Consider the following 26,472-nt stretch of genomic DNA (forward strand, 5'->3'; position numbering starts at 1 on the left):
TTTGAAAAATAAAATTTTATGTTTATTTTATTTTTTTACGAAAATGATCGTTACATTTTGGACCAATGCCTCCCTGGGACCACACTGGCCAATCTGAACTGGCAATGAAAACGAATAAATAAATAAATAACTCCACCCTGGAGAGATTTTTTTTGTCAACAATTTTTCCTTTTGCAAAAATTGTAATTTTTACACGGAAAAGAATTGATCTGAACATTTTGGAGACTCAACAGAGCAACATAAAGTGGAATCGAGCTGGAAACAATAATAATTATTGTATAGCACCAGTAGATTGCAAAGTACTTCACAAAAGAGAGACTTTGGCACAGGGAGAAACTGAGGCACAACAGAACTCAGGTTTGCTGCAGCCCTGTGCAGTGCTCTAGCCACTAGGCAAGATTGCTCTGAAGGGAGTCCACTGTAAGACATGAAGCTGAAGGGGTCAGCATGGGGGTTGTGAGTTGGATCTTAGATCTTTATTTTTCTTTTCTTTTCTGTTTAATAATTCTAATATTTCTGGGTTCTGACCTACCAGCTTCTACTACTAGCTTGTCTTTAAAAAAGGGAACAAAATCTAAATTTTAAAATTAAAAATATTCAATATAAATTATATTTTTAATATTATTTCATTCACTTTAAATTATTAATATTTTAAATCATATTATTTTATTTTACTTTAAAAATGTTAACATTTAAGTTTTTCAATTTTTTATTTTCACTTTTATGTTACATTTAAAATTATTTTAAATTTTATTATATTTTTAATTTTAATTTAAAAATTACAATTTTACATCTTATTTGATTTCCATTTTTCATTTTCATTTTCTTTTTAAATCGTTAAAAATGTAAATCTTATTTCAATTTTTCATTTAGATCATTTTCTTTAAATTTTATTAAAATTTTAAATCTGATTTTATTTTAACAATGGTTTTATTTTATTCTATTTTAATTTACTTTACAGTTATTAAAAGGTTAAACTTTCAATCATATTTCATTGTAATGTTTTGCTGTGTCTAGTTTAATTTAGTTTAAATATATTAACATTTAAAATCTTACTTTAATTTTTAGTTTAATTTTACTGTCCTGTACTTATAAAATATTTGATTTTTGATGTAACTATTGTTTTAAAAGGGATTTTCTTTTGTTAGAACCTCAATTCTATCTTAAAGAAGTATTTTTTGGTCTGGGAATCTCCTTAATTATTTAATTAAATGGTTTATGCCCATAAATCCAACTTCACAAAGTTTTTTGTCTGGGAATTCCCTTGCTTCTTGCGTCTCTCCCTGGAATGTACCATGTGTAATGAGCTGGGGGGGGGCTCTCAGCCTTGCCGTGACATGGGTCCTTGCCATGGGATCTACCATGTGCGGTGAGTTGGGTGTGATCTCAGCCCCACCCTGGGGCGTGGGTCTCTTCCAGTCATTCCTGGGGGCTGCCAGGGTCCCCCGATTGCACAATGGGGCTAACTGGGGGCTGGTTTCAGGGTCAGCTTTGTGTTCCCCAGAGCTTGATCCCTCGGTGCATTTCCAGAAGCGGAGCCACAGCTGGACGAGTCACCCCCCACCCCAACCACACAGCGCCCCTCCCCCTACCACATATCCACTGCCCCCAAAATGAACCATCATTCTCCTGCTTATTACCCCACCCCACCCCTCTGATCAGATCCATGGACCCATCTACCCCGGTATCCTGCCCCCTCTCTGCACCCCGGATCAGACCCACAGGCCCATCTACCATGGTATCCTCTCCCCCGGATCAGACCCACGGGCCCATCTACCCTGGTATCCTGTCCCCCAGATCAGACTCACAGGCCCATCTACCCTGGTATCCTGCCCCCTCTCTGCACACCGGATCAGACCCACGGGCCCATCTACCCTGGTATCCTGCCCCCTCTCTGCACCCTGGATCAGACCCACAGGCCCATCTACCCTGGTATCCTGTCCCCCAGATCAGACTCACAGGCCCATCTACCCTGGTATCCTGTCCCCCAGATCAGACTCACAGGCCCATCTACCCTGGTATCCTGCCCCCTCTCTGCACCCCGGATCAGACCCATGGGCCCATCTACTCTGGTATCTATCCTGCCCACCCCCCCACAAATGGGCACCCCCTGCTCCCTCTGCCCCCCAAAGGAGTTCACAGACAGCCATACAGAGCTAACATCTTTATTGAGTCCGCTGGGTGCGTGCCTGGGACAGCCCCTTAGTATGACAGTGTGGGCCCCCCCAGACACAGGCATTCCCTTCATATGCCCCCCCCAGACACAGCTGTTCCCTCCTCCCCCTATCCCTGGAGGGATAGTGCCTGGTGGGGGGGTAGCTCCTTCCCCCGCCCACTGAATCCCCAGGGGTCATGGCATCACGCAGGGTGGTCAGTAGGGGGGCAGCGGCCCTGATCCCCAGCCTCACTCCATCCCCCCGGGACCCGGCACAATCCAGGGGTCCCTGCCCCCATCTCCCTGGGATCCCAGTGCAGCTGGGGGGGGGCTGACCCCCAGCCTTGCTCCCTCCCCAGTGACCCCATCTCCCAGGGACCCCCAACTTAATTCCATCCCGGACGGCCCCCATCCCCAGAGAGCCCAGTGCAGCTGAGGGGGCCTGACCCTCAGCCTCGCTCCATCCCCCCGGGCCGCCGGTGCTCTCAGGGGCTCCCCACCTCCTGGCTGCCCTCCCCCGCCCACCCGGGCCGGCCCTCGCCCCCGTCGGCCCAGGCGCCCGGCCCGGCGCCCTGGTAGCAGGCCTCGCGGGCGTGTTTGCGCTTGGCGTGGCGCCGGAGGGTGTTGCGCTCGGTGAAACGCAGACGGCAGAGCGGGCACTGGTAGGGCTTCTCGCCCGTGTGCACCCGCTGGTGCCGCAGCAGCTCGCCCGACTCCCGGAAGCCCTTCTGGCAGACGGCGCAGCGGAAGGGGCGCTCGCCGGTGTGGATGTGCCGGTGCCGCTGGAGGTGGGAGGCCCGCTTGAAGGCCTTGCCGCAGGCCCGGCACAGGTGGGGCTTGTGCTCCGAGTGGCTGATGCGGTGCCGCTCCAGGTCCGAGAGGTACAGGAAGGCCCGGCGGCACACGGGGCAGCAGTGCGCCCGCCGGGGGGCCGGGGCCGGCCCCGCCTCCAAGTCCCGCCGGGACACCGTGTAGGGCACGCCCTGGGCGTCGATCAGCAGCAGGTTGTCCTCCGGTTGGCCCGCAGGGGACGACGGTGGGATGCCCGCTCCTGGTGCCTCCGGAGGGAGGAGCCAGCCGGGGCCGGCCAGCCGGCTGCGGTAGGGGCCCCGCGGCTTCGGGGGCGGGGCTCGCGGGGGGTCCCCACCCCGGGGCCACCCCGTCAAGGCCGAGTGCAGCTTGGGACCCCACGTCGCCCTCAGGCCTGGCTTGGGAGGCTCCGGCTGGGCGCGCGACACCCCCGGGCCCTCCGGCCGCCTGCCCCGGGCTGGAGCCTCGCCCCACTTGGGCGTGGGCTGGGCGTAGCGGGCGCTCGCTGGCCAGATCCCCGTCACCTCCAGGTCCTGCCAGGCGTGGCTGCCCGGGTGGCCCTCGCCTCCCTCTGCCGTCTTCGAGGGCGGGCTGCCCCCCTGCACGCCGTCCCACTCCCTCCGCTGGGCTGGCTCCATCCGGCGGCTGTGTCGGCACTCCGTTCGCCTACCCGGCCATCGCTGCGGGGCAAGGGGACAGGGTGAGAGCCGGAGACGCCCCAGCGGGTCCCATCTACCCTGGAGCCAGGGCGGCATCGTCCCGTCATCAACTCCCTGCCCCCGATAGACACCATCAGTGATGGGGAATCCACCAGTGGTTAATTGCTCCGACCATTAACAAGGGACGCCTCGTTTCGGGTCGGAATTTGGCTGTTAGCCTCCAGCTGTTGGATGGTGCCAGACCTTCCTCTGCTGGATTGAAGAGCTGGTTAGTGAATATTTGTTCCCCCGGGAGGTACTGATAGCCAGGGATGAAGTCACCCCGAACCTTCTCTCTGTGAAGCTAATTAGATCCAGCTCCTGGAGTCTCTCCCTCTCAGGCGGGTTTTCTCACCCTTTAGCCGTTCTCCTGGCTTTTCTCTGACCCCTCGCTGATTGATCACCATCCTTCCTGACTGGGGGGCACCAGAACTGGACACGGGATCCCAGCAGCGGTCGCCCGCAGGGCCAGATCCCGGGCTAAAATAACCTCTCTGCGTCTACTCGAGATTCCCGTTCCCCATGATCGTATTAGGTCTATCGGCCACAGTACGGCACCAGGAGCTCCTGTTCTGCTCATTATCCACCGTGCCTGCCCCCAATCATTGTCAGAGTCGCTGCTCCCCAGGAGAGGGTCCCCCAGCCACCTGCCTGCCCTCAATCATTGTCAGAGTCGCTGCTCCCCAGGAGAGGGTCCCCCAGCCCACAAACATGGCCAACATCTCTGTTCCTAGCTGGATACCTTGGCATTTTGCCATATTAAACCTAGGGCTGTCAAACGATTAAAAAAATTAATTGCGGTTTTAATCGCACCGTTAAACAATAATAGAATACCAATTGCAATGTATTATAAATATTTGTCCGTGTTTTTCTACTTTTTCAAATATGTTGATTTCAATTATAACAGACTAAAAGTGTACAGTGCTCATTTTATATGATTATATTTGATTACAAATATTTGCACTGTAAAAGAGATAAAAAAATAATATTTTTTCAATTCAGCTCACACAAGTACTATAGTGCAATCTCTTTATCGGGAAAGTGCAACTTACAAATGTAGATTTTTTTTTGTTACATAACTGCACTCATAACCAAAACAATGTAAAATTATTGAGCCTACAAGTCCACTCAGTCCTATTACATGTTCAGTCAATCGCTCAGACAGACAAGTTTCTTTACATTTGCAGGAGATAATGCTGTCTGCTTCTTGTTTACATCGCACCAGAAAGTGAGAACAGGCATTCGCATGGCACTGTTGTAGCTGGCGTCGCAAGATATTTATGTGCCGGATGTGCTAAAGATTCATATGTCCCTTTATGCTTCAACCACCATTCCAGAGGACGTGTCCATGCTGATGACGGGTTCTACTCGAGAACGATCCAAAGCAGAGCGGCCCAACGCATGTTCATTTTCACCATCTGAGTTAGATGCCACCAGCAGAAGATTGATTTTCTTTTTTGGTGGTTCGGGGTTTTGTAGTTTCCACATCGGAGTGTTGCTCTCTTAAGACTTCTGAAAGCATGCTCCACACCCCGGCCTGATCAGATTTTGGACGGCACTTCAGATTCTTAAACCTTGGGTTGAGTGCTGTAGCTAGCTTTAGAAATCTCACATCGGTACCTTCTTTGCATTTTGTCAAATCTGCAATGAAAGTGTCCTTAAAACGGACAGCATGTGCTGGGTCGTCATCCGAGACTGCTATAACATGAAATATAAGGCAGAATGCAGGTAAAACAGAGCAGGGGACATATTTACATTGTTTTGGTTTTAAGTGCAGTGTAACCAAAAAATCTACATTTGTAAATTGCACTTTCTGGTGAGAAGATTGCACTAGAGGACTGTATGAGGCGAACTGAAAAATACTATTTATTTTATCATTTTTACAGTGCAAATATTTGTAATCAAAAATAAAAATAGGAAGCGAGCACTGTGCACTTTGTATTGGTGTTGAAAGCGATATGTTTGAAAATGTAGAAAAACATCCAAAAATATTTATAATAAATTTCAATCGATATTTAAAAGTGCAATTAAAACTGTCATTAATCACGATTAATTTTTTGGGGTTAATCACGTGAGTTAACTGCGATGAATTGCCAGCCCTCATTAAAACACATTGTTTGCTTGCGCCCAGTTTTCCAAGAGACCCAGATTGCTCTGAGTCAGTGACCCGGCCTCTGCGTTATTTCCCGTGTCCCCAGTCTTTGTGTCATCCGAGCGGCGATTTTATGTTTTCTGCCAGGCCATTGGTAAAAACATTAAATCATGTAGAGACAAGAACCGTAGGGACCCCACTAGAAATCACTTAGGGACCCCACTAGAAACACGTGATGATTCCCTGCTAAAAGTTACACTTTGAGCCCTCTCAGTTAGCCAGTTTTGAAGGCCATTTATTCTGGGCCATGTTCATTTGGTATCATTCTAGTTTCTTAATCAAAATGTTGTGTGGTACCAAGTCAAATAACTTGCAGAAGTCTAAGGCTATTAAATTGGCATTATCATCTTTAGCAACCACTAGACACCACTCCCCTTGCAAAGCTGGAGATAGAACCCAGGAGTCCTGACTCCCAGCCCCCCCTGCTGTAACCAGTAGAGCCCACTCCCCTCCCAGAGCAGGGGATAGAACCCAGGAGCCCTGAGTCCCACTCCCAGCAGCTTCCTGCTCCTGTCCCCCAACCCACCTTCCTTCTCATCCCTCCTTTCCCCCTCTGGCCCCCCACCAATTCCCCCTTCTCCCCTCTCCATAACAGTGCCCCCCACACCTGCCCTCCCCAGCTCTCTCCATTCCCTGGACTGCTCCCTCTGGACACCTGTCCCCAGGGCACAGATACGCCCCCTGTCTCTAGCCACTGTCCACTGCCTGAGCCTAGGAAGGTGATCAGGAATGTGCAGCGCCTTGCACCTCCTGACATGCTGCGCTGCCCTGCCAGGGGCCGCACCTCTCCCGTGGCACCAGGGCTGGATGCGGGCAGCTTCTGAGACAGCTCTATCAGGCAGAGGGAGAGCAGCGGGTGTAGGGCATCAGAGCCAGGGCCCTGCCCGCCTGCCAGATGGGGCGGAGATGGAATGGGCATGGAAGTGTCTGTCTGTGTCACCTGTGTGTCCTCTGTCTGTGCGTCCCTGTGTCTGTCTGCCTGTGCATCCCTGTGTCTATGTGTCCCTGTGTCTGTCTGCCTGTCTGTGCGTCCCTGTGTCTGTCTGCCTGTGCATCCCTGTGTCTGTCTGCCTGCCTATGTCTGTCTGTGCATCTGTGTCTGACTCTCTGTGTGTCCCTGTGTCTGTCTGTGCATCCCTGTGTCCACTGTGCATCCCTGTGTCTGTCTGTTTGTGCGTCCCTGTGTCTCTAGGTGCATCCTTGTGTCTATTTTTTTTCTGTGTGTCCTGCGTCCGTCTGTACGTCCCTGTGTCTGTCTGTGCATCCCGGTGTCCGTCTGTACGTGCCTGTATCTGTCAGTGGATCCCTGTGTCTGTCTGTCTGTGTGTGTGTCCTGTGTCCGTCTGTGCATCCTGGTGTCTGTCTGTGTGTGTGTGTCCTGTGTCTGTCTGTGCGTCCTGGTGTCTGTCTGTCTGTACGTCCCTGTGTGTGTCTGTCTGTGCGTCCTGTCTCTGTCAGTGCATCCCGGTGTCTGTCTTGTGTCTGTTTGTCTGTGTGTCCCTATGTCCATCTGCATGTGTGTCTCTGTGTCCCGGTGTCTCTCCTCCCCCGCCGCCTCCCCGGCCTCACGCACAGCCCAGACCCCCCTCCCCCGCCTGCCCCGGCCCCCTCCCCTGACATTCGCCTCCCCCCGGGCAGGCCGCTGCGGTGGCGGCCGGCGGGGTCGGGGCGGCCGGAGCCCGCCAGCCCGTGCGGCTCCCCGGGCCGGAGCCGGCTGCTGCCCCGGGCGCGGGCGGGCGAGTCGGTACCTGCTTCTCGTTCTCATCCCCGCAGCTGGGCGCACGGGGCGGGCGCGCCGCGCTCTGCGCCCGGCAGGAAACCGCGCTGCCAGGCCCGCTCCCAGCAGCCGGAGCCGGGCCGGGGCACCGGGACCCAGCAGAGCCCCCGGCCGAGAGCAGGAGCCCAGCCCCGGCTCCGGAGTCTGCTGGGTCCCAGTGCCCGGCCGGACCAGGCACCAAGGGTCCCCCCTTGGCACAGAGTCACCGAGACCGGGGCCCCGTCGGGCCGGGCGCTGCCCAGACACAGAGTCACCGAGATCGGGGCCCCGTCAGGCTGGGTGCTGCCCAGACACAAATTTGCCAAGATCAGGGCTCCGTTGGGCCAGGCGCTGCCCAGACACAGAGTCGCCAAGATCGGGGCCCCATTGTGCCGGGCGCTGCCCAGACACAAATTCACCGTTTCTTCTCTCACTCCAGCCTTCAGGGCCTTCCAAATCTCCCTGTATAATCTTGCAATGTTCCCCAGCAGATTCCATTAGCGCACCCCTAGGAGCCTTTTGGGCCAAAGTCAGGAATGAAGATCTTGAGTAAGATTGGTCCCAAGACCGATCTTTGAGGGACTCCGACAATTCACTTTCCAGCATGGCCCGCTGCAGTCACCCCGCCTGCCAGTTCCTCACCCACCTCCCAGTTCCCCGTCATCTCTCTTTTAACTACGATTTCCCCATTCGGCATCATGTCACCTGCTGCCCTGAAGTCCAAGGATGGCCGATCTGCTGCACTTCTCTTAGCTAAAGCATCAGTTACTGTCTCCAAGCAGGACGTCTGGAGACCCTGTCACGATCCCCCTTGGGTTTACATCCCCTCTTCTGTTTACCTCCGGGAATTTGATCTCACTTGCCTTCACATTTCCTTCGAAAGCCTCGGCTCCAACTGAGGTCAGACTAGCAGGCCTGTAACTGACCGGGTCACTTTTTCCAGCTTTCTGAAACACAACTATGCCGCTTCTCCAGTCACACGGCGCTGGCCCCAAACAGAGCGACTGGTCACCAACCCTCGCACGCGCCGGTTCTTTCCGTATCGTGGGGCGGAAAGTGCAGGCTTCACCCCAGCACTCTCGCTGGCATGTTGCCCAGTAAGAGGATGGATTCATTATAAAAAGAACTGACCCAGAAGCAATTTCTCAGTTGAGACAGATTGCTTAAAAAAACCCACTCCGAAGGCACAGCTGCTGTCTGCCCTCATGCAGATGCCCAGCTTTAAGCTGGTAACCACAGTCACCAAAGTCAATCGGGCTATTCAGGCTTAAAGATCAGCACAAATCTATTGTTGTTGTTATTTATTAGGTGTATTACGGTTGCGCGTAGGAGCCCCAGTTATAGCCCAGGGCCCCGTGCTAGGTGCTGTACATTGTTTATTAGGTGTATTACGGTAGCACTACGACAATGGCCCACAAGCTGTACACACGGATCAGAGAGCCCCTGCCCCAAAGAGTGGACAATCAGGGCCTAAGAATGGACTCGCACTGCAGATATTAATTGAATGGCAATCTGCTGTTAATTAATTAGTCTAAAAATAACACATGAATTTTGGTCAATTATATAGTGTTAATAACCCTGAAATAATGCTGAGGGCCTGTTGGCTGCAATATTAAGAAATGTGTTGGTGGTTTGGGTGATTGGTTAAAATAAACCCCAAAGCAAGGATTATTATGCTGATTAATGGTTCCTTATGGATGAGTGATTAATATCTAGTGGATAATAAATACTTTTATTGATATATCTTGATTTCAGTAAGGCGTTTGATACGGTACCGCATGAAGAATTACTGGTTAAATTGGAAAAGATGGGGATCGAAATGAAAATCCAGAGGTGGATAAGGAACTGGTTAAAGGGGAGACTGCAGCGGGTCGTATTGAAAGGTGATCTGTCGGGTTGGAGGGAGGTTACCAGTGGAGTTCCTCAAGGTTCAGTTTTGGGTCCGATTTTATTCAATCTATTTATCACTGACCTCGGAACCAAAAGTAGGAGTGGGCTGATAAAGTTTGCAGATGACACGAAGTTGGGAGGTATTGCCAATTCGGGGAAGGATTGGGATATCCTCCAGGGAGATTTGGATGACCTTGTAAACTGGAGTATTAGTAATAGGATGAAATTCAATAGTGAGAAGTGTAAGGTTATGCATTTAGAGATGACTAACAGGAATTTTAGTTATAAGCTGGGGACACACCAGTTGGAAGTAACGGAAGAGGAGAAGGACCTTGGAGTCCTGGTTGATCGCAGGATGCCTATGAGTCAGCAATGTTATGTGGCCGTTAAAAAAGCTAATGCGGTCTTGGGATGCATTAGGCGAGGTATTTCTAGTAGAGATAAGGAGGTGCTAGTCCCGTTATACAAGGCGTTGGTGAGACCTCATTTGGAGTACTGTGTGCAGTTTTGGTCTCCCATGTTTAAGAAGGATGAATTCAAGCTTTAACGGTACAAAGAAGGGCCACTAGAATGATCCGAGGAATGGAAAGCCTGTCGTATGAAAGGAGACTTGAGGAGCTCGGTTTGTTTTCCTTAACCAAAAGAAGGTTGAGAGGAGATATGATTGCTCTCTTTAAATATATCAGAGGGATAAATACCAGGGAGGGAGAGGAATTATTTCAGCTCAGTACTAATGTGGACACGAGAACAAATGGATATAAATTGGCAGTCGGGAAGTTTAGGCTTGAAATTAGACGAAGGTTTCTAACCATCAGGGGAGTGAAATTCTGGAACAGCCTACCGAGGGAAACAGTGGGGGCGAAGGACCTCTCTGGCTTTAAGATTAAGCTTGATAAGTTTATGGAGGGAATGGTTTGATAGGATAACGTGATTTAGTCAATAGGTCAATAACGTGCGACCACTGGTAATTAGTACCGAGGGTCAATGTTGGGATATTGAAAGTCTTTTTCCTGAGTGTCTGGCTGGAGAGTCTTGCCCGCATGCTCGGGGTTCAGCTGATCACCATATTTGGGGTCGGGAAGGAATTTTCCTCCAGGGTAGATTGGCAGTGGCCCTGGAGGTTTTTCGCCTTCCTCCGCAGCATGGGGCAGGGGTCACTTGCTGGAGGATTATCTGCTACTTGAAGTCTTTAAATCAGGATTTGGGGACTTCAACAGCTGAGTCAAGGGAGATAATTATTTCAGGAGTGGGTGGGTCAGCTTTTGTGGCCTGCATCTTGCGGGAGGTCAGACTAGATGATCATAATGGTCCCTTCTGATCTTAAGTTCTATGATTCTATGATTCTATGATCGGTGGTAATAAAAACTGATATTACCTGATTACTATTAGTAGTTACCAACTGATAAATTTCTTAATGAGTTGTAATAATGAACTATGAAGCTGTGTTATTAATTGGTGATCAGTTATTTAGTAAATAATCAATAACTTCAATCAATGATAATAATAACATTAATCTACGATGACTAATTATTACTGACGAATCAATACCTTTGTTTATAGTTTATAATAATGGTTAATAACAATATATGATTGGCTGTCTATACTAATTAGTTACTTATCAATACTTTCAATCAATTATTAATATTAATTCATTATTTACTGATAAATAATTATGAGTGACTAATCAATGCCTTTGTTTGTCAGGGATATTACTAATTGATATTATCATAATAAGGACTGATGACTGATAAAAGACTAATCATTGCCTTTATTGATCATTTGCCATAATGATCAGTAAAACTCTATTACGGATTGATAGTTAATTTTAGTGACTAATCAATCAACTTGTTAGTTGTAATAATGATTGATACGATCAGTTGCAAGAACGATTGAAAAAGTTGTATTAATGGTTAATTATTTGTAACTAATGTGTACCTTCATTGATTGGTTACTATAGGGAAAAATAAAGTTATCTTAATTGTTAATTATTAGTAACTAATCAGTTTGCTATAAGTTATAATAATGGTTAGTAAAGATAGAATTGATGGTAAGTAATTAGCAACTAATCACTACCTTTAGAACATAAGAACATAAGAGCGGCAACACTGGGTCAGACCAAAGGTCCGTCTAGCCCAGTGTCCTGTCTTCCAACAGTGGCCAGAGCCAGGTGCCCCAGAGGGAGTGAACAGAACAGGGAATCATCAAGTGATCCATCCCCCGTCGCCCATTCCCAGCTTCTGGCAAACAGAGGCTAGAGACACCATCCCTGCCCATCCTGGCTAATAGCCAGGGCCGCCCAGAGGAGGGGGCAGGTGAGGCAATCGTGGGGCCCCGCGACCCGCTCCGGGTTTTTGGCGGCACTTCGGCAGCGGGCCCTACACTCGCTCTGGGTCTTCGGCGGCGGGTCCTTCAGAGCAGCGGAAGACTCGGAGAGAGTGAAGGACCCGCCGCTGAAGTGCTGCCGAAGCCTTGGAGCGCCGCCCGGTGAGTACAAGCGCCGCAAACGGCGGGGGGGGGGGGGGGGAAGCCGTGATCGGCGGCACTTAGGCTGCTCTACCACCGCCACTTTATTCTTCGGCTGCATTCGGCGGCGGGTCCTTCCCTCCGAGAGGGATCCACCACTGAATTGCCGCCGAAGACCCGGCCCTGCCCCAGGCCCCCTGAATCCTCTGGGCGGCCCTGCTAATAGCCATGGATGGACTTGTCCTCCATGAACTTAACTAGTTCTTTTTTGAACCCTGTTAATATTTTGGCCTTCACAACATCCTCTGGCAGTGAGTTCCACAGGTTGACTATGAAGAAATACTTTATTTTGTTTGTTTTAAATCTGCTGCCTGTTCATTTCACTGGGTGACTCCTCAATTCTTGAGTTATGAGGAGTAAATCACACATCCTTATTTACTTTCTCCGCACCAGTCATGATTTTATAGACCTCAATTATATCCCCCCTTAGCCGTCTCTTTTCCAAGCTGAAAACAAGGCCACCCAGACCTGGGGGGGGCCTGGGGTCTTCGGCGGTGGGTCTCGGGGCAGAAGGACCCCCCACTGCGGGTCTTCGGGGCACTTCGGCAGCGGGTCCCGTAGCGGAAGGACCCCCCCCGCTGCCGGATTGCTGCTGAAGACCCGGAGCAGAAGAAGCTCTGAGGGCCCGGGCCCCGCAAGAGTTTTCTGGGGGCACAGAGTGAGTGAAGAACCCCACCCCAGGGGCCCTGAAAAACTCTCATGGGGGCCCCTGCGGGGCCTGGGGCAAATTGCCCCACTTCCCCCCCCCCCCCCCCCGGGTGGCCCTGGCTGAATAGTCCCAGTCTTATGGGACTCTCCTCATACAGAAGCTGTTCATTTTTGTTGCCCTTCTCTGTACCTTTTCCAATTTCAATAAACCTTTTTTGAGATGGGGTGTCCCGGCCTGCCCGCAGTATTCAAGATGTGGGCGTACCATGGATTTATATAGCGGCAATTGAGGTGTTGTCTCCCTTGGAAGACTCTAGGGTGACTGAAGAAGGGGGGACATGACATCACCCAGACACAGCCAAGCCACTGCTGTCATACAACAGTCCTGCCCAGCGGAAAATATGTGGGCCAGGCAGGAACAGAACCCACTTCTCCTGGGTTCCAGGCCAGAGCCCTAGCCCTGCGAGAACTCTGTGCTTTTCTTAACTCCTCACCCCACACCCCTCTGGTGACTGAGTGATGCAGGGGTGCTACAGCACAAGTGGCACGGAACCATGAGGTTCACGACTGGATCACAATGCACGTGCACAAGGGGCAGAGTTAAGGTTGCCCAGGCAGCCTTAATACTGGCATTTCCGAACTTCTGAGCACTCGGCTCTGCACACTGACCAGTCTGGGGATCAATGTGCAAAGGGAAGCCCTGCCCTAAAGGAGTGCTCTAGGCCAGGGCACCCCAAGCCACGGGCACTGTAGCACAGCAGACGCTTGCTTCCCAAGACCCCAGCATTGGCACGTCTCCTTGGGCGCTGGCCCCGACGGGGAAGGTGCAGGGCAGAGAGCTGCTGGACTGGCTGAGGCTGAGACGCATGTGGCCAGTGACCCTTACATCGGCCTGACCCCCACCCCAGCACAGGCTAGGCGGGGAAGAGGTCAATTCTCCCCGCGGCCCCGCCATGTGGAGCTGGCACTCAGCACGTGCCCAGAGAGGGGCAGCAGTTCTGTTCTGGTCGGGCTTGTTTGTTCTCCTTAAATCTTGAGGCGAACACCAGGCTAAAGCAGATGGAAAGGGCACGAGGGGCGAGGGGGTGGCTCCTCCCTGCTGCCCAGCACCCAGCCATAGAGTTCAAAGCCAGAAGGGAGCACCAGAGCATCCCGTCTGACCCCCTGCATAACACAGACCCCCAGCACCCGCACACTGACCCCAACAACCGGCCTGAGAGCAAGAGATGCAGCTCTCAGGAGAGGGCTAATAGCAATGGATTATTTATTGTTCTGATCAGTAGCAATGTATTGGTTATTAATCCTGATTAATATCTATATATTTATCGGTGCTTCATTATTAGCCAGGCATCAATGTAGTGACTCATCAGTACCTTTACTGGTCGGTTATAAAAATGATGAATAGCCCTGTATTATCTATTGATCATTGATGGCCAGCTCAGAGTGTCATTGATTCGTGATAATGCTGATGAGGAGCAATGTGTCATGTGTTAATAGTTATTAACAACAATGTATCATTTATTGGTGGCTCATTATTAGCGGTTCATCAATACCGTTAACGATCAGTTCCTGTACTGGTCGCTCTGGCGGATGGTAAATGACTCCTGACTCTGGTGCTCTCTCTGGGGCAGGGCAATCCCGTCTGCCCCATGGCTTGACCCCGGGACAGGGCAGATGAGGCCCCCGGTGCTCTCTGTGGCAAAGCTGGCACCAACCGGACCCTGTCGGCAGGGAAGGGGCGGTGGGGCACGGTGCTACAAGAGCCAGTCGTGCGGCCGGGCCTTCTCCGACCCGTCCAACCGGCAGCGGCACAAGAATATCCACACGGGCCGGTGGCCCTTTAGCTGTGGCGTCTGTGGCATCAGCATCCGGCAGAAATCCCAGCTGTCCCACCGGCGGCAATGCCTGGCTTCCACTGCTCCTTCTGTGGCCGGCGCTTCGAGAACAAGGCGGCGCTGGATTCCCACTGCTCCCAGCCCCTCAAGCTGGGCCCAGCCGGGCAGTGTCTCCACCAGCGCGGCCGACTCAAGAAATGCTTCAGGACCTCCTCCAACCTGTGCAAACATGCCGGGATCCACACAGGCGCCGGGCCCTTCGCCTGCCCCCAGGCCTTCCGCAACGCCAGCGACCTGCTGACGCACCAGTGGCTGCACACGGGCGAGAGGTCCTACCAATGCCTGTGTAACCCACACACCTCCTGGGTGTGGTGTTCTGTCCCATCTAGTGGCACCGAGACCAATTAGAGAGAGATTAACGAGTTTCCTCTACAGCCTTACCTAACGGCCAGTTGGCTTTTAGCTCATGCAGTAGAGCAGGGCTGGCCAACCTGAGCCTGAGAAGGAGCCAGAATGTACCGATGTACATTGCCAAAGAGCCACAGCAATACATCAGCAGCCCCCATCAGCTCTCCCACTCCCCCCAGCGCCTCCCGCCGATCAGAGCCTCCGCCACCCTCCCTGCATCTCCTGATCAGCTGTTTCTTGGTGTGCAGGAGGCTGGTGGGGGTGGGGGGTAGGGGGAGGGAAGGGCTGGAGTGGGGGCAGGGCCTGTGGCAGAGCCAGGGATTGAGCAGTGAGCACCCCCTGGCCCATTGGAAAGTTGGTGCCTGTAGCTCCAGCCCCAGAGTCGGTGCCTATACAAGGAGCCGCATATTAACTTCTGAAGAGCCGCATGTGGCTCCAGAGCCACAGGTTGGCCACCTCTGCAGTAGAGGCTCATGCACTAAGCTCCCAGGTTCGATCCCACCTGTCGACGACCGGGGTCTGTCGGTGTTAAACCCACTCTGCCAGGAGAGTTTCAAGCACCTGCATGATGCCTGGGTTCACCACCAGCAGCACCGCCTTGGGGAGGGTGGGCTGCAGCGGGGGGACTGGCACCAGGGCCAGGCCTCTTCCTCCTCTTGTCACGGTTCAGGCAGGGCACCGCTGCCAGGCACTGCCACAGAAAGCCAGGCGCCAGGAGGAGCTGGAGTGCAGCGTCTGCGCCAAGCCCTTCTCCCAGGTCTCAGGCCTGCAGTGCCACCGTGTGATCTGCACTGGGCAGCAGCCCTTCCGCTGCCACCTGTGCAGCAAAAGCTTCTGGCACCTGGAGCAGCACCACTGTGCGCCCTGCGGGAAAGTTTTCCGTGAGTCCAGTGACCCGCTGCACCACCAGGAGGTGCACGGCTGCCCAGCTGCGCTGCCTGCAGAGCCACCAGCTGCGGCACACCCAAGCCGGGGCCCCTGCCTGCCCCGCAGACTCCCAGGGATGCCCTCCCAGGAGGCCTGAGGGACAGAATCCACAAGCCCCCCAGGGGAGGTGGTCTCTGACCCCTGGGAAAGGGAATCTGTGACCCCTGGGGGAGGTGACCTTTGACCCCTAGGGCAGCATGCCCCGGGTGGGGGTCTGGCACCCCGACTCCTAATCCAGGGCAGGTGGAGGGTCTGGGGCGCCCCACAGTAGCCTGGGCTCCCTGAGCAGCTCTTACCAATTCCCCGCTCTAGCTTCCGGCCTGGGCAGGGCCCCGGAGGGGGAGCATTTGGAAAAGGTCACCCCAGGTGGCCCCTGGCGGGTGCAGCAGAGAACGTAGTGACTGGCCTGTGTGCGGACGCCCCCCCCCCCCGCAACACCCCCGCCCCTCGCGAGATAAATGAGCTGTGAATTCAGTGTCTGTGCCAGTCTTCAAACGATGAGGGGAAGGGGGTGGTTGGTTCAGGGGGGCAGGGACTGGGGATCGAGGCTTTTCCCCTCTAGGGGGCACCGGCTCCCATCCGGCCCCAGGGCAGGGACAGGCTGGCTCAGGGGGGTGGGGACTGGGGCATTGGGCCTCGCCCCTCTTTGCCCACAGTCAAGATGGCTTCTCTCAGCCTGCCCCTCGTGTGGCCCACAAGGGCACCTCCAAGGGAGCCTCTCGGAATGTTTTATTTCCCTGCCCACAGTAAAGATGTTGCCTCTCCTCTGCTTCCTTTTGCCCACAGTAAAGATGGCTCCTTGCCCATCACACCCCCTGCCCACACTCAAGATGGCACCCCTCTCATTACATCCTCCCTGCCCACAGTCAAGATGGCGCCTTTCTGACTACACCTCTCTGCCCACAATCAAGATGGCGACTCTCTGACTACACCCCTCCCTGCCCTCAGTCAAAATGGCGTCTGTCCTAGTCCCCTCCCCTTTGCCCACAGGCAGGATGGGGGTAGGGGCCTGGGCCTCGGCAGGAAGTGGAGCTGTGGGGGGAGCGACGGTCCCATTGGGTCTCTCTGTGTCCAATCAGGGCGCTGGGGGCGGGCAGTGGGGGGAGGGGACGACGAGGGGCGCAGCCTAGGCCCCCCTCTTCCCGTGGGGCCGGCAGCCGCGACCCCCCGCCCGGGGCGGAAGTGACGAGCCCCGGCTGCCAAAATGTCGGCGCCCAGAGGGAGCTGTAAGTACTGGGGGGGCGCCCCCCCCACCGGGGACTGGGGGAGCACAAAGAGCCAGGAGTGGGGAACCCCCGGCTCTGGCTCCAGCCCCCCTGCTCTAACCACTGGCCCCCACTCCCCTTCCAGAGCCAGAGAGAGAACCCAGGAGTCCTGGCTCCCAGCCCCCCTGCTCTAACCCCTAGACCCCACTCCCCTTCCAGAGCCGGGGAGAGAACCCAGGAGTCCTGGCTCCCAGCCCCCCTGCTCCAACCACTGGCCCCCACTCCCCTTCCAGAGCCAGGGAGAGAACCCAGGAGTCCTGGCTCCCAGCCCCCCTGCTCCAACCACTGGCCCCCACTCCCCTTCCAGAGCCGGGGAGAGAACCCAGGAGTCCTGGCTCCTAGCCCCCCTGCTCTAACCCCTAGACCCCACTCCCCTTCCAGAGCCGGGGAGAGAACCCAGGAGTCCTGGCTCCCAGCCCCCCTGTTCTAACCACTAGACCCCACTCCCCTCCCAGAGCCAGGGAGAGGACCCAGGAGTCCTGGCTCCTAGCCCTCCTCCCCCCCCGCCGTTCTGACCACTGGCCCCCACACCCCTGCCAGAGCGGAGGAGAGAACCCAGGAGTCCTGTCGCGCCCCCGCCAGTCACAGGAGGTTTCTGCTGGCTGGTGGCCCGAGCGGTTATAAATAGAGGGGCAAAGCCAGGGCTTTGGAATTAATCTTCTTCCTCTGCCTGGGGCGCTGAGAGCCAGGTAATGGGGATCAGGAGATTAACAAGGCCGGTGGGTTTATAATGGTCTGCGGGTAATTACCAGACCCCTGAGCCAGGCTGTCCCCACCCCAGGGCGGGATCGGGGCCAGCGCCCCCTAGAGGGAGTATCACTAACTCGGCTCCTGTTTGCGATTTCCCAGAGGTGTCCGTGGGACCCGGCGGTGATGGAGCTCTATGGCACTGATCTGCCTGGGGGACTGGGCACCGGCTGGGCAGAGGAGCCTGGGCAGCCCCCGGGCCGGGCGCCTGGCACCATCGAGCGCATGATCCCGTGCTCGGACCCGGAGGACGGCCCCGACGGTCTGGCGCCGACCCCACTGACGGACAACGGGGCGGGCGCCCGGGTGCCCTTCCACTGCTCCGAGTGCGACAAGAGCTTCCGGTACCGCTCGGACCTGCGGCGCCACTTCGCCCGGCACACGGAACTCAAACCCTTCCAGTGCCCGCACTGCAGCAAGAGCTTCAAGCACTCCTTCAACCTGGTCAACCACATCCGCAGCCACACCGGCGAACGCCCCTACCGCTGCACCGTCTGCCCCAAGGGCTTCCGCGACTCCACCGGCCTGCTCCACCACCAGGTGGTGCACACGGGCGAGAAACCCTACTGCTGCCACGTCTGCGAGCTCCGCTTCTCCTCCCGCAGCAGCCTGGGCCGGCACCTTAAACGCCAGCACCGCCCTCCCCCCGGAGGGGGCGCCCCTGAGCCACCCAGCGCCACCCGCTGCCTGGAGCGCCTGTGCGGCCAGGGGCGGGCGGCCCCCTATGGCTGCGGGGCCTGCGGGCGCCACTTCCGGCTGGCGCCCGAGCTGGGGAGGCACTGGCTGGCTCACACCGACATCAAACCCTTCAAGTGCCCCGACTGCGAGCGGGACTTCAACGCCCCCTCCCTGCTGGAGCGCCACAAACTCACCCACGCCAAGGACCGGCCGCTGCTCCTGCCCTGCCAAGGCTGCGCGGGCAAGGGGGCCCCGGGGCAGCAGGCGCCGCAGGGGCCGGGCTGCCCGGCCTGCAAGCCCCAGGACACCCGCCCCCTGGACAGCCTGTACCAGTGCGAGTGTGGCACCTTCTTTGCCAACGCCGGCGCCCTGGCCGCTCACCTGGCGGCCCACACGGGCGAGGCCTCCTTCGCCTGCGGCATCTGCGGCATGAGCTTCGGGGCCCTGTCGCCCCTGGAGGCCCACCAGCTGAGCCACGCCATGCTGCTGCCCCCGGAGGGCGCCCCTCAGCCCGTGGCGGCGGGGCCTGTGCCGCCGGCCGGCGGGGAGCTGGAACGCCACCTGCTGCCCCGGCTGGAGCTGCGGGCTTTCCCCGCCCGGCCCGGCAAGAAGCTGTACAAGTGCACGGAGTGCGAGAAGTTCTTCCGCAGCCCGCGGGACCTGGACCGGCACGTGCTGGTGCACACGGGCGAGAAACCCTACCAGTGCACCGAGTGCGGCAAGTTCTTCCGGCACGAGTGCTACCTGAAACGGCACCGGCTGCTCCACAGCGGGGAGCGCCCCTTCCAGTGCAGCGTCTGCCACAAGGGTTTCATCACCTTCAGCAACCTCTCCCGCCACCTTAAACTGCACCGTGGCATCGACTAGCTGGTTGGGGCCCCTGGCAGCCCCGGCCGGCCTGCGCGTCCTGCCTTCCACCTCTGGCTCTCCCTGCTGGCGTAGCCACGGGCCGGCGTGTTCTGCTCGGGTGCCCTCTCGGTGCTGGGCTGCGCACATCGGTTTGTAATTGCAGTGTATTGTAGGGTCACTCATGAGTGCTGGGCTGCACAGATTGGTTTGTTATTGTAGGGTCTCTTGGCAAGTGCCAGTTTGTTATAGTAGGGTCTCTCTGCATATGCCAATTTGTTTTTGTAGGGTCACTCGAGCACTGGGCTGCACAAATCGGTTTGTTATTGTAGGGTCTCATTGCACGTGCCGGTTTGTTTTTGTAAGGTCACTCATGAGTGCTGGGCTGCATAGATCGGTTTGTTATTATAGGGTCTCATTGCGCACGCTGGTTTGTTTTTGTAGGGTCTAAATTCAAATGGCAATCTATTGCTGTAGAGTTACTCATGAGCGTAAGCCAGTTTGGTTATTGCAGGATCACTTGTTAGTGCTGGGTTGTACACAATGGTTTGTTGTTCTAGGGTCTCATTATACACGCTGGTTTGTTATTGTAGGGTCTCACTACATATGCTGGCTCGTCATTGTTCGGTCCCTCTCAAGCTTGGGGCTGCACAGAGAGTTGTTATTAGGGGCTGGTGGGACTGTGTGGGCCAGTCTGTTCTTGCGGGGTCTTTTGAAAGTGCTCAGGCAGTTGTGCGCCCTAGGCTAGTTATCAGCCCTGCCTTTGCTTCCGCGGGACAGAAGACCCAGCAGTCACGTAGACGGAATATATCTAGGGATTCTGCATTGAGACTACTGACTCCCCCAGCCTGCACCGCCCGGCATCCCCACTAGGGGTCTCTGGGCCCAGAGGGACCCTGGCACTGCCCCAGCCTGCGCTGCCCGGCATCCCCACTAGGGGTCTCTGGGCCCAGACTGAGCTTGGCACTGCCCCAGCCTGCACCGCCCGGCATCCCCACTAGGGGTCTCTGGGCCCAGAGGGACCCTGGCACTGCCCCAGCCTGCGCTGCCCAGCATCCCCACTAGGGGTCTCTGGGCTCAGAGGGACCCTGGCACTGCTCCAGCCTGTGCTGCCCGGCATCTCCACTAGGGGTCTCTGTATATCCAGGGCCATAGTGTCTCCTGGACGCTCTCCCTTCCTGCATTGCTCTGCTCAGTGGTTTTGCCCTGTGTGCCCCCATCTTTCCCCTGTGACCCCCCTGTCATGGACCCTCTCATCAGTTCACACCAGCTGGGGGTTTGGCCCCATGGACTCAATGGAGCTACGGCCCATTGACCCCAGCTGGGGGTCTGGCCTCATTGACTCAATGGAGCTGCGGCCATTGACCCCAGCTAGGGGTCTGGCCCCATGGACTCAATGGAGCTGCTGCCATTGACCCCAGCTGGGGGTCTGGCCCCATGGACACAATGGAGCTATGGCCCATTGACCCCAGGTTGGGGTCTCGCCCCATGGACTCAATGGAGCTATGGTCCATTGACACCAGCTAGGGGTCTGGCCCCATGGACACAATGGAGCTACGGCCCATTGACCCCAGGTGGGGGTCTGGCCCCATGGACTCAGTGGAGCTACGGCCCATTGACACCAGCTGGGGGTCTAGTCCCATTGACTCAATGGAGCTACGTCCGATTTATTCCAGTTTATGAATCTATCATCTAGGGAGAACAGAATATTGGAGCCACGAGGGGCATTTCAAGGCCGTGGCTGAAGGCTGCCTCAGAGACTAGGCGAGGCCTTTAACATCCAGACTCAGACCCAGTCAGAGCAGAAGGAATCTCCAGGTTCTTCCCGGCACCGCGGTCCGTGCGACCCCGACCCAGGCAGCCTGAGCTGCCACACTGTCCTCCAGCCCTTGGGGAGGCATCGGCTTGGATCCCACCTCTGACACCAAATCCTGAGTGATGGCCAAGCCCCCTTCACATGCACGCACATCCTAGTCCGCGCCGGCGACTGGAGAACCAGCAAGCCGGGGAGCTTGGCTCCAGCCCTGCCCGTCTCCTCTAAGCCTAGAGCGCGGAGGCTGGAAACAGAAACGACTGCAGGATGTGGGGGTGTCACACAGGCGCCCCTCCCCCAACCTTCCACGTGCCCTCTCACCCGGCTATGTCCTTGAAAAGATGTTTCTCTCCCATTGCACGCGGTGTGTTATTGTAGGGTCTCTTGGTTGTGTGCTCCACGCCCTTCGGTTATTGTAGGGTCTCTAAGAAATGCCCAAGGTCACGCTTGTTGTTATAGATTCTCTCAGGAGTGCTGGGGCTGCACACACCCCTTCGTTATTGTAGGGTCTCTCATGTTGCCGAGGGTCACACTTGTTATTGTAGGGTCATTTGCAGACATTGCCAGTTCAGTCCCACAGGGGAACTCCTGTGCTGCAGATGCTGGTTTATTATTGTAGGGTCTCTCATAAACACATGGTTGCCCATACTGGTTTGCAGTTGTGAGATCTCTGCTGGGCACTAGGCTGCAGCCACTAGGGCTTGTTATTGTAGGGTCTCCTCAACGCTGGGTCGCACACAGCAGCTTGTTATTGTGAGGTCTCCCAGGAGTGCAGATCTGCGGACGCTTTGCTCAGCTGCAGAAGGGTCACGGCGCTGGTTTTGAGGGGAGGGGAGACATGCCGGAGCCGGAGGTGGGAAGAGAGTGAATCTCAGATTTTGGATTGCCCGGGCCTCCCCTGTCCCTTGGCTGAACGGGGAATCCCCTGCATGTGATATCCCGCCGTGGCGCCATCTCTAGTTCCCAAGAGCCAGAGCCCCGGTTTAAAAGAATCTTTTTTTGGTTTAAAATAGTTTAGCGTCGTTTTTTTCTCTCCCTTTGTTTGTAAAAAATCCCCCAAATTCCCCCGCTGAGAAGCTCGACGCTGAAAAACCAGAAAATAAAAAACCTCTTTCTCCCTCCTGACCAAATCCCGGCTTTTATTTTTTCCGGATGCCAAAAACTGGCGGGGAGGGTGTGGGGGACGGGGACAGGCCCCAAGATTGGGCAGGACTCCCTGGGACGTCTGCTGCTTGTTCTTCGGGTCAGCAAATCCAGTCAGCTCACCCCTTGTCAGATCACCCCGTTCGAAACTGATCAAAACCCATCTTCAAACCAGAGAGGCCGCTTGCCCCCTGCTGCTCCAGGACCTCACTCAGTTTCTGGTTAAAAACTGCCTTTGAAATGGACCCACGGCCCATTTGCTTTGGGCCTATGCTGTCCTGCAGCTTCGCTTGCTCTTCTCCCTGCCTCGTGGCGACATCCGGCGGTTTAGGCTAAACACGTCGAGCTCTTTCACTCTCTGCTGCTACGATCAGCTCTCCCGTCGCCCGATCCGCGTGTGGGTTTTCCGAACAAACCCAACTTCAGTTCGAACAGCAGCTCCTAAAATGAAATTGCGGTGGTTAGAGACAACATTTGATACACGTTTTTTTTTCCCCTTGATTGTGATCTAGTTGTGGATCCACCAGCCGTGTCGCTGGTTAGCTTACCGAAAAGAAGATCGAGCGGTGATTTGGTTACCGTTACCTTCTGGGAGAAACACTACCCGTGTAACGGGGTGGTCTGTGCCCTTTAAAGGGATCTGGGGCTCAGCCCAACCCCTGTTCCATGGCCTGGCTTCCTTCTGAACCTGAGCCGCTGGTCACAGTTCAGGGCGCAGGGCATATTCCTGGTGGAAGTAGAAATTCATGGAGTTTGCTGCCATCTTGCTTATTTACAAAGTCCTGCTTCTCTGAACACAGGGCGGACCACGAACGGGAGCGGTGTCTGAGCGGGCTGCCCCTCGACAACAGACCCCGTAGCGCGCTCTCTAGCTTTTCCCACGTCCTGCGCCATGCTCACGGGCTGCTGCGTGGCAGTCTCGCTTTTCCGCCTCTGAGGCCTCTCTGTTGCCAGGATCCGTGGCCACGTCTACGCTACGGGCTTTGGCTGATGCCCCCGGTACGGCGGCGTACAGCCAATGGTTGCATATTGCTCGGGCGCTCGGCTGCTGGCGTCGGCGCTGAGGGTATGCACCGGGAGCCCATGCCTAGTGCGCCGCGGAGAGGTGGCACAGGGGTGCCGCACGTTGCCGTCTGGCTCGGTGCCTCGTGGGAACCTACCCAGAGATCTCAACTTTCTCCGTCTCACAGTAACAATATAGGCAAGGGTCTGGGACAGAAGCAATGTCAGAAGGAGGGCTCAGGGGAGGGGGGGCTCCTGATCTCAGCCCAGAAAACCCCAAAGACACCCCCTTAGGAGGACTAGGCTTGAGCGGCTAAAGAAGAGTTTTGAGTGCTGTGAAAGACCCTGCAAATGAGGACCTTGTTCTCAGTTCTCAGGCCGGGGAGGAAATTATTGCAAGAACCGGAGCGAGCTGGGGGGGTGTTTTTGGGAAGAACACATAAGTTATTGGTCTCAAAAGTCGATTGGGTGATATTTAATGCTCTGTGCTATACAGGAGGTCAGACGGATGGTCCCTCCTTGCGTTAAACTATTAATCTCTTACCTGCCTTCATCTGTCTATACACCTTCCTGTTCTGCGTTTGGAAAAAAGCGGGATGACGAATTCACATGTGACGGTGCTAGGGAAATGTTTGCTATTCCCTCAATAACTAGCATTTTAAATGACAGCTAGTAAAGGCAACCCATTTGCAATCAACAGGCCCAGACAACTTGCACCCAAGAGTGTGCAAAGAATTGGCCGAGGCGCTCGCTGACCCATTAACAAACCTGCAGAAGTCCCTGAGGACCGGGAACAAGCGAATGTTGTGCCAGTGTTTGAAATGGTCAATGGAATGAACCGGTTACTTGTAGGCTGATTAGCTTGGTATTGATCCTGGGTAAAATCATGGGGAGGCCAATATGGGACATGGTCAGTAGAGAACGATAGGAGCTAAGAGCCTAGCTCCTGTAGATTGCTTTCCGTCAGCAGATCCCAAAGCGCTTAACCAAGGAGGGCAGCATTCTTTTCCATTTTAAAGAGGGGGAAACTGAGGCAGAGCGAGGGGCACCGTGATTTGGCCAAGGCCACCCAGCCGGCCAGTGGCAGAGCCAAGATTTGCTGAGTGTCAGTCCAGCGTCTTGCCCGCTAGACCACGCTGCCTGCCCCAAGTAACGTCAGCCACGGTGGTTTTAGGGAAGTAGCGAATCCAGTTCCCCGAGAGGCGGTAGCACGGTCTGCGTGGGGGTTGACATGCCCCAGCCACTGCCCAACATTAAAGGATGAAATGAGGTTTGGTAGCCAGAGCCCTCAGCCCTGGCCAACACCCCGCTCAAAATCCTTCTACCCTTTGATTGAAAGCTCCAGGAACCAAGGAGAGACAGGTTGAAATGTCAAGTATTAAACAAGGCTTCCATCTGCACAACCTCCTTCGTTCCTTGTGGCCAGCCTGGAGAAGGAAAAGCCGCCTCGTCTGACCGTCTCTTTGAGGGTAGTAACAGGGGAAAGAGACATGAACTCAGCTGGGCTTGCTAAAGTCCAACCCTGTTAGGGTGCAGTTGGAGCCGGTGGCGATGTCGGCTGGATTTCTGGCCCGGTTCGGTCGGGACAGCTCTCAGGATTAAGATGAAGAAGGTCTGGGGTCCCAGGAGTCCGGGGGGTTGGGTGGGGGCCGCCGTGATGGTGGAGCTTGCTCCAGTTGCCAATTTTTCTCCCCCTCCCCCAAATTTCTTTCTATAAGGACCTCAAAAGGGAGTGATGGGCGGAACCGCCCATCTCCATATTTGTCCACCGGTTAGGCCTAGTTCCTGACACCACCGATTTCTCATCCCACACTTCCGTTTACCAAGCATGATGTTAACACAGTCTCTGAGTTATAGCAGGTGGCCTTTTGTTCTGGACTAATTCAGTCTTTCCCTGTCCCTTTCCTACCTTTTCCCATCCGCTTTCGTTAGTAGAGGTTACTGTGGCATCTCATGACCCGTCACAGACGCTTTATAGCTGATCTCTCAATTAAGGGAAATCTGTAGGCCCAGGGATTCCAAAATAATACAGGTTTGGTTGGTAAAGTAGCTGTCCTGACGTAATACACTTAGGCTGCTGTCTGGCTTAATACCATCTGCCGCGCTGCTTAAAAACCAGTGAGCGCTGTCTGAAATCAACACCGCCCCTATCAGATGGGTTCAAAACTGGCTAACTGATAGATCTCAAAGAAGACGAGCTCTGAGAGCTCGAAAGCTCGTGTGACGGAGCAGGGAGTGGGGCGGATTGACCTGGGAATGTTGCGGGGGAGTTTTATTGGGACTGTCTGCGTTGATGATGGGAGAGCAGGGTGTGACTTCACTTGAGGGACGATACCTGAGCATGTAACCTGAGCCCAGGAGAGGAGTTGCGGCCAGGTGATGCCTTTTGCCCAGGAAACTGGACAAAGGCTGGAGGAGGAGCCGGGGGGAGGCTGGGTGAGATGGCTGGAGGGGATTTCAGTTTGGAGCTGGCTGGGGAAACGGAGGGAGTCCCAGGCCTGGGGTCTAAGTTCCTTGCCCCCCCAGAGGGATCTGACTGAGAGGTCCTGTTTGCACCTACAAGCTCTGTTTTGGACTGTGCTCCTGTCATCTACTAAACCTGTTTTGCTGGCTGGCTGAGTGTCACGGTGAATTGCAGGAAAAAGGGGAGTGCTCGGCCCTGACTCCCCCGCACTCCGTGACAGCTCGTCTCTCTCACCAACAGAAGCTGGTCCAATGCATGATCTGAACTCACCCGCCTTCTCTCGCCAATATCCTGGGACCCCCCCGGCTTGAACAACGCTGCGAACGCTGCCCGAGTTGGACAGGGTTCAGAAAAGGGCTACAAGAAGGATCAAAGGTCTGGGAAATCTGCCTTCAAAAGAGTGGCTGATGGAGCTCAATCTCTTTAGATTCATAGGTACTAAGGACCGCGGGACTGGTCCGACTGCTGGTATAACGAGGCTGGGCACAATTTGATTTTTATTTTTTTATAATTTTGGTGGAGAGCATCACTGTCTGTTCTGAAGCCGTTTTTATTTCACTTTTACCCATTTCTACATCAGAGGGGTCGCCGTGTTAGTCTGGATCTGTAAAAACAGCAAAGAGTCCTGTGGCACCTTATAGACGAACAGACGAATTGGAGCGTGAGCTTTCGTGGGTGAATACACACTTCGTCGGACGCGTGTCCGTTTCTA

General features: G+C 54.9%; 2 protein-coding genes across 2 annotated transcripts; one reads left to right on the forward strand and one right to left on the reverse strand.

Annotated features, from left to right (window-relative positions):
• Positions 1 to 2,640: 2,640 nt before the first annotated feature.
• On the reverse strand, positions 2,641 to 7,691 carry LOC123349985 (zinc finger protein 524-like). Its single transcript, XM_044988321.1, has 2 exons — positions 7,564 to 7,691; positions 2,641 to 3,645 (listed from the first exon to the last, which is right to left on the reverse strand). The coding sequence occupies exon 2, from the start codon at positions 3,601 to 3,603 to the stop codon at positions 2,641 to 2,643; it is 963 nt and encodes a 320-aa protein (XP_044844256.1). The 5' UTR covers positions 3,604 to 3,645; positions 7,564 to 7,691.
• A 9,211-nt stretch (positions 7,692 to 16,902) lies between these two features.
• On the forward strand, positions 16,903 to 22,746 carry LOC123349772 (flt3-interacting zinc finger protein 1-like). The gene is made up of 2 exons (XM_044987946.1): positions 16,903 to 17,028; positions 17,917 to 22,746. The coding sequence occupies exon 2, from the start codon at positions 17,941 to 17,943 to the stop codon at positions 19,357 to 19,359; it is 1,419 nt and encodes a 472-aa protein (XP_044843881.1). The 5' UTR covers positions 16,903 to 17,028; positions 17,917 to 17,940; the 3' UTR covers positions 19,360 to 22,746.
• Positions 22,747 to 26,472: the final 3,726 nt, after the last annotated feature.

Source organism: Mauremys mutica, chromosome 15 (assembly GCF_020497125.1).
Source record: "Mauremys mutica isolate MM-2020 ecotype Southern chromosome 15, ASM2049712v1, whole genome shotgun sequence".
Taxonomy (NCBI): domain Eukaryota; kingdom Metazoa; phylum Chordata; order Testudines; family Geoemydidae; genus Mauremys; species Mauremys mutica.

Coding starts and splice junctions, on each gene's coding strand:
- LOC123349985 (XM_044988321.1), bottom strand. CDS start 3,603: ATGGAGCCAGCCCAGCGGAGGGAGTGGGACGGCGTGCAGGGGGGCAGC.
- LOC123349772 (XM_044987946.1), top strand. CDS start 17,941: ATGGAGCTCTATGGCACTGATCTGCCTGGGGGACTGGGCACCGGCTGG.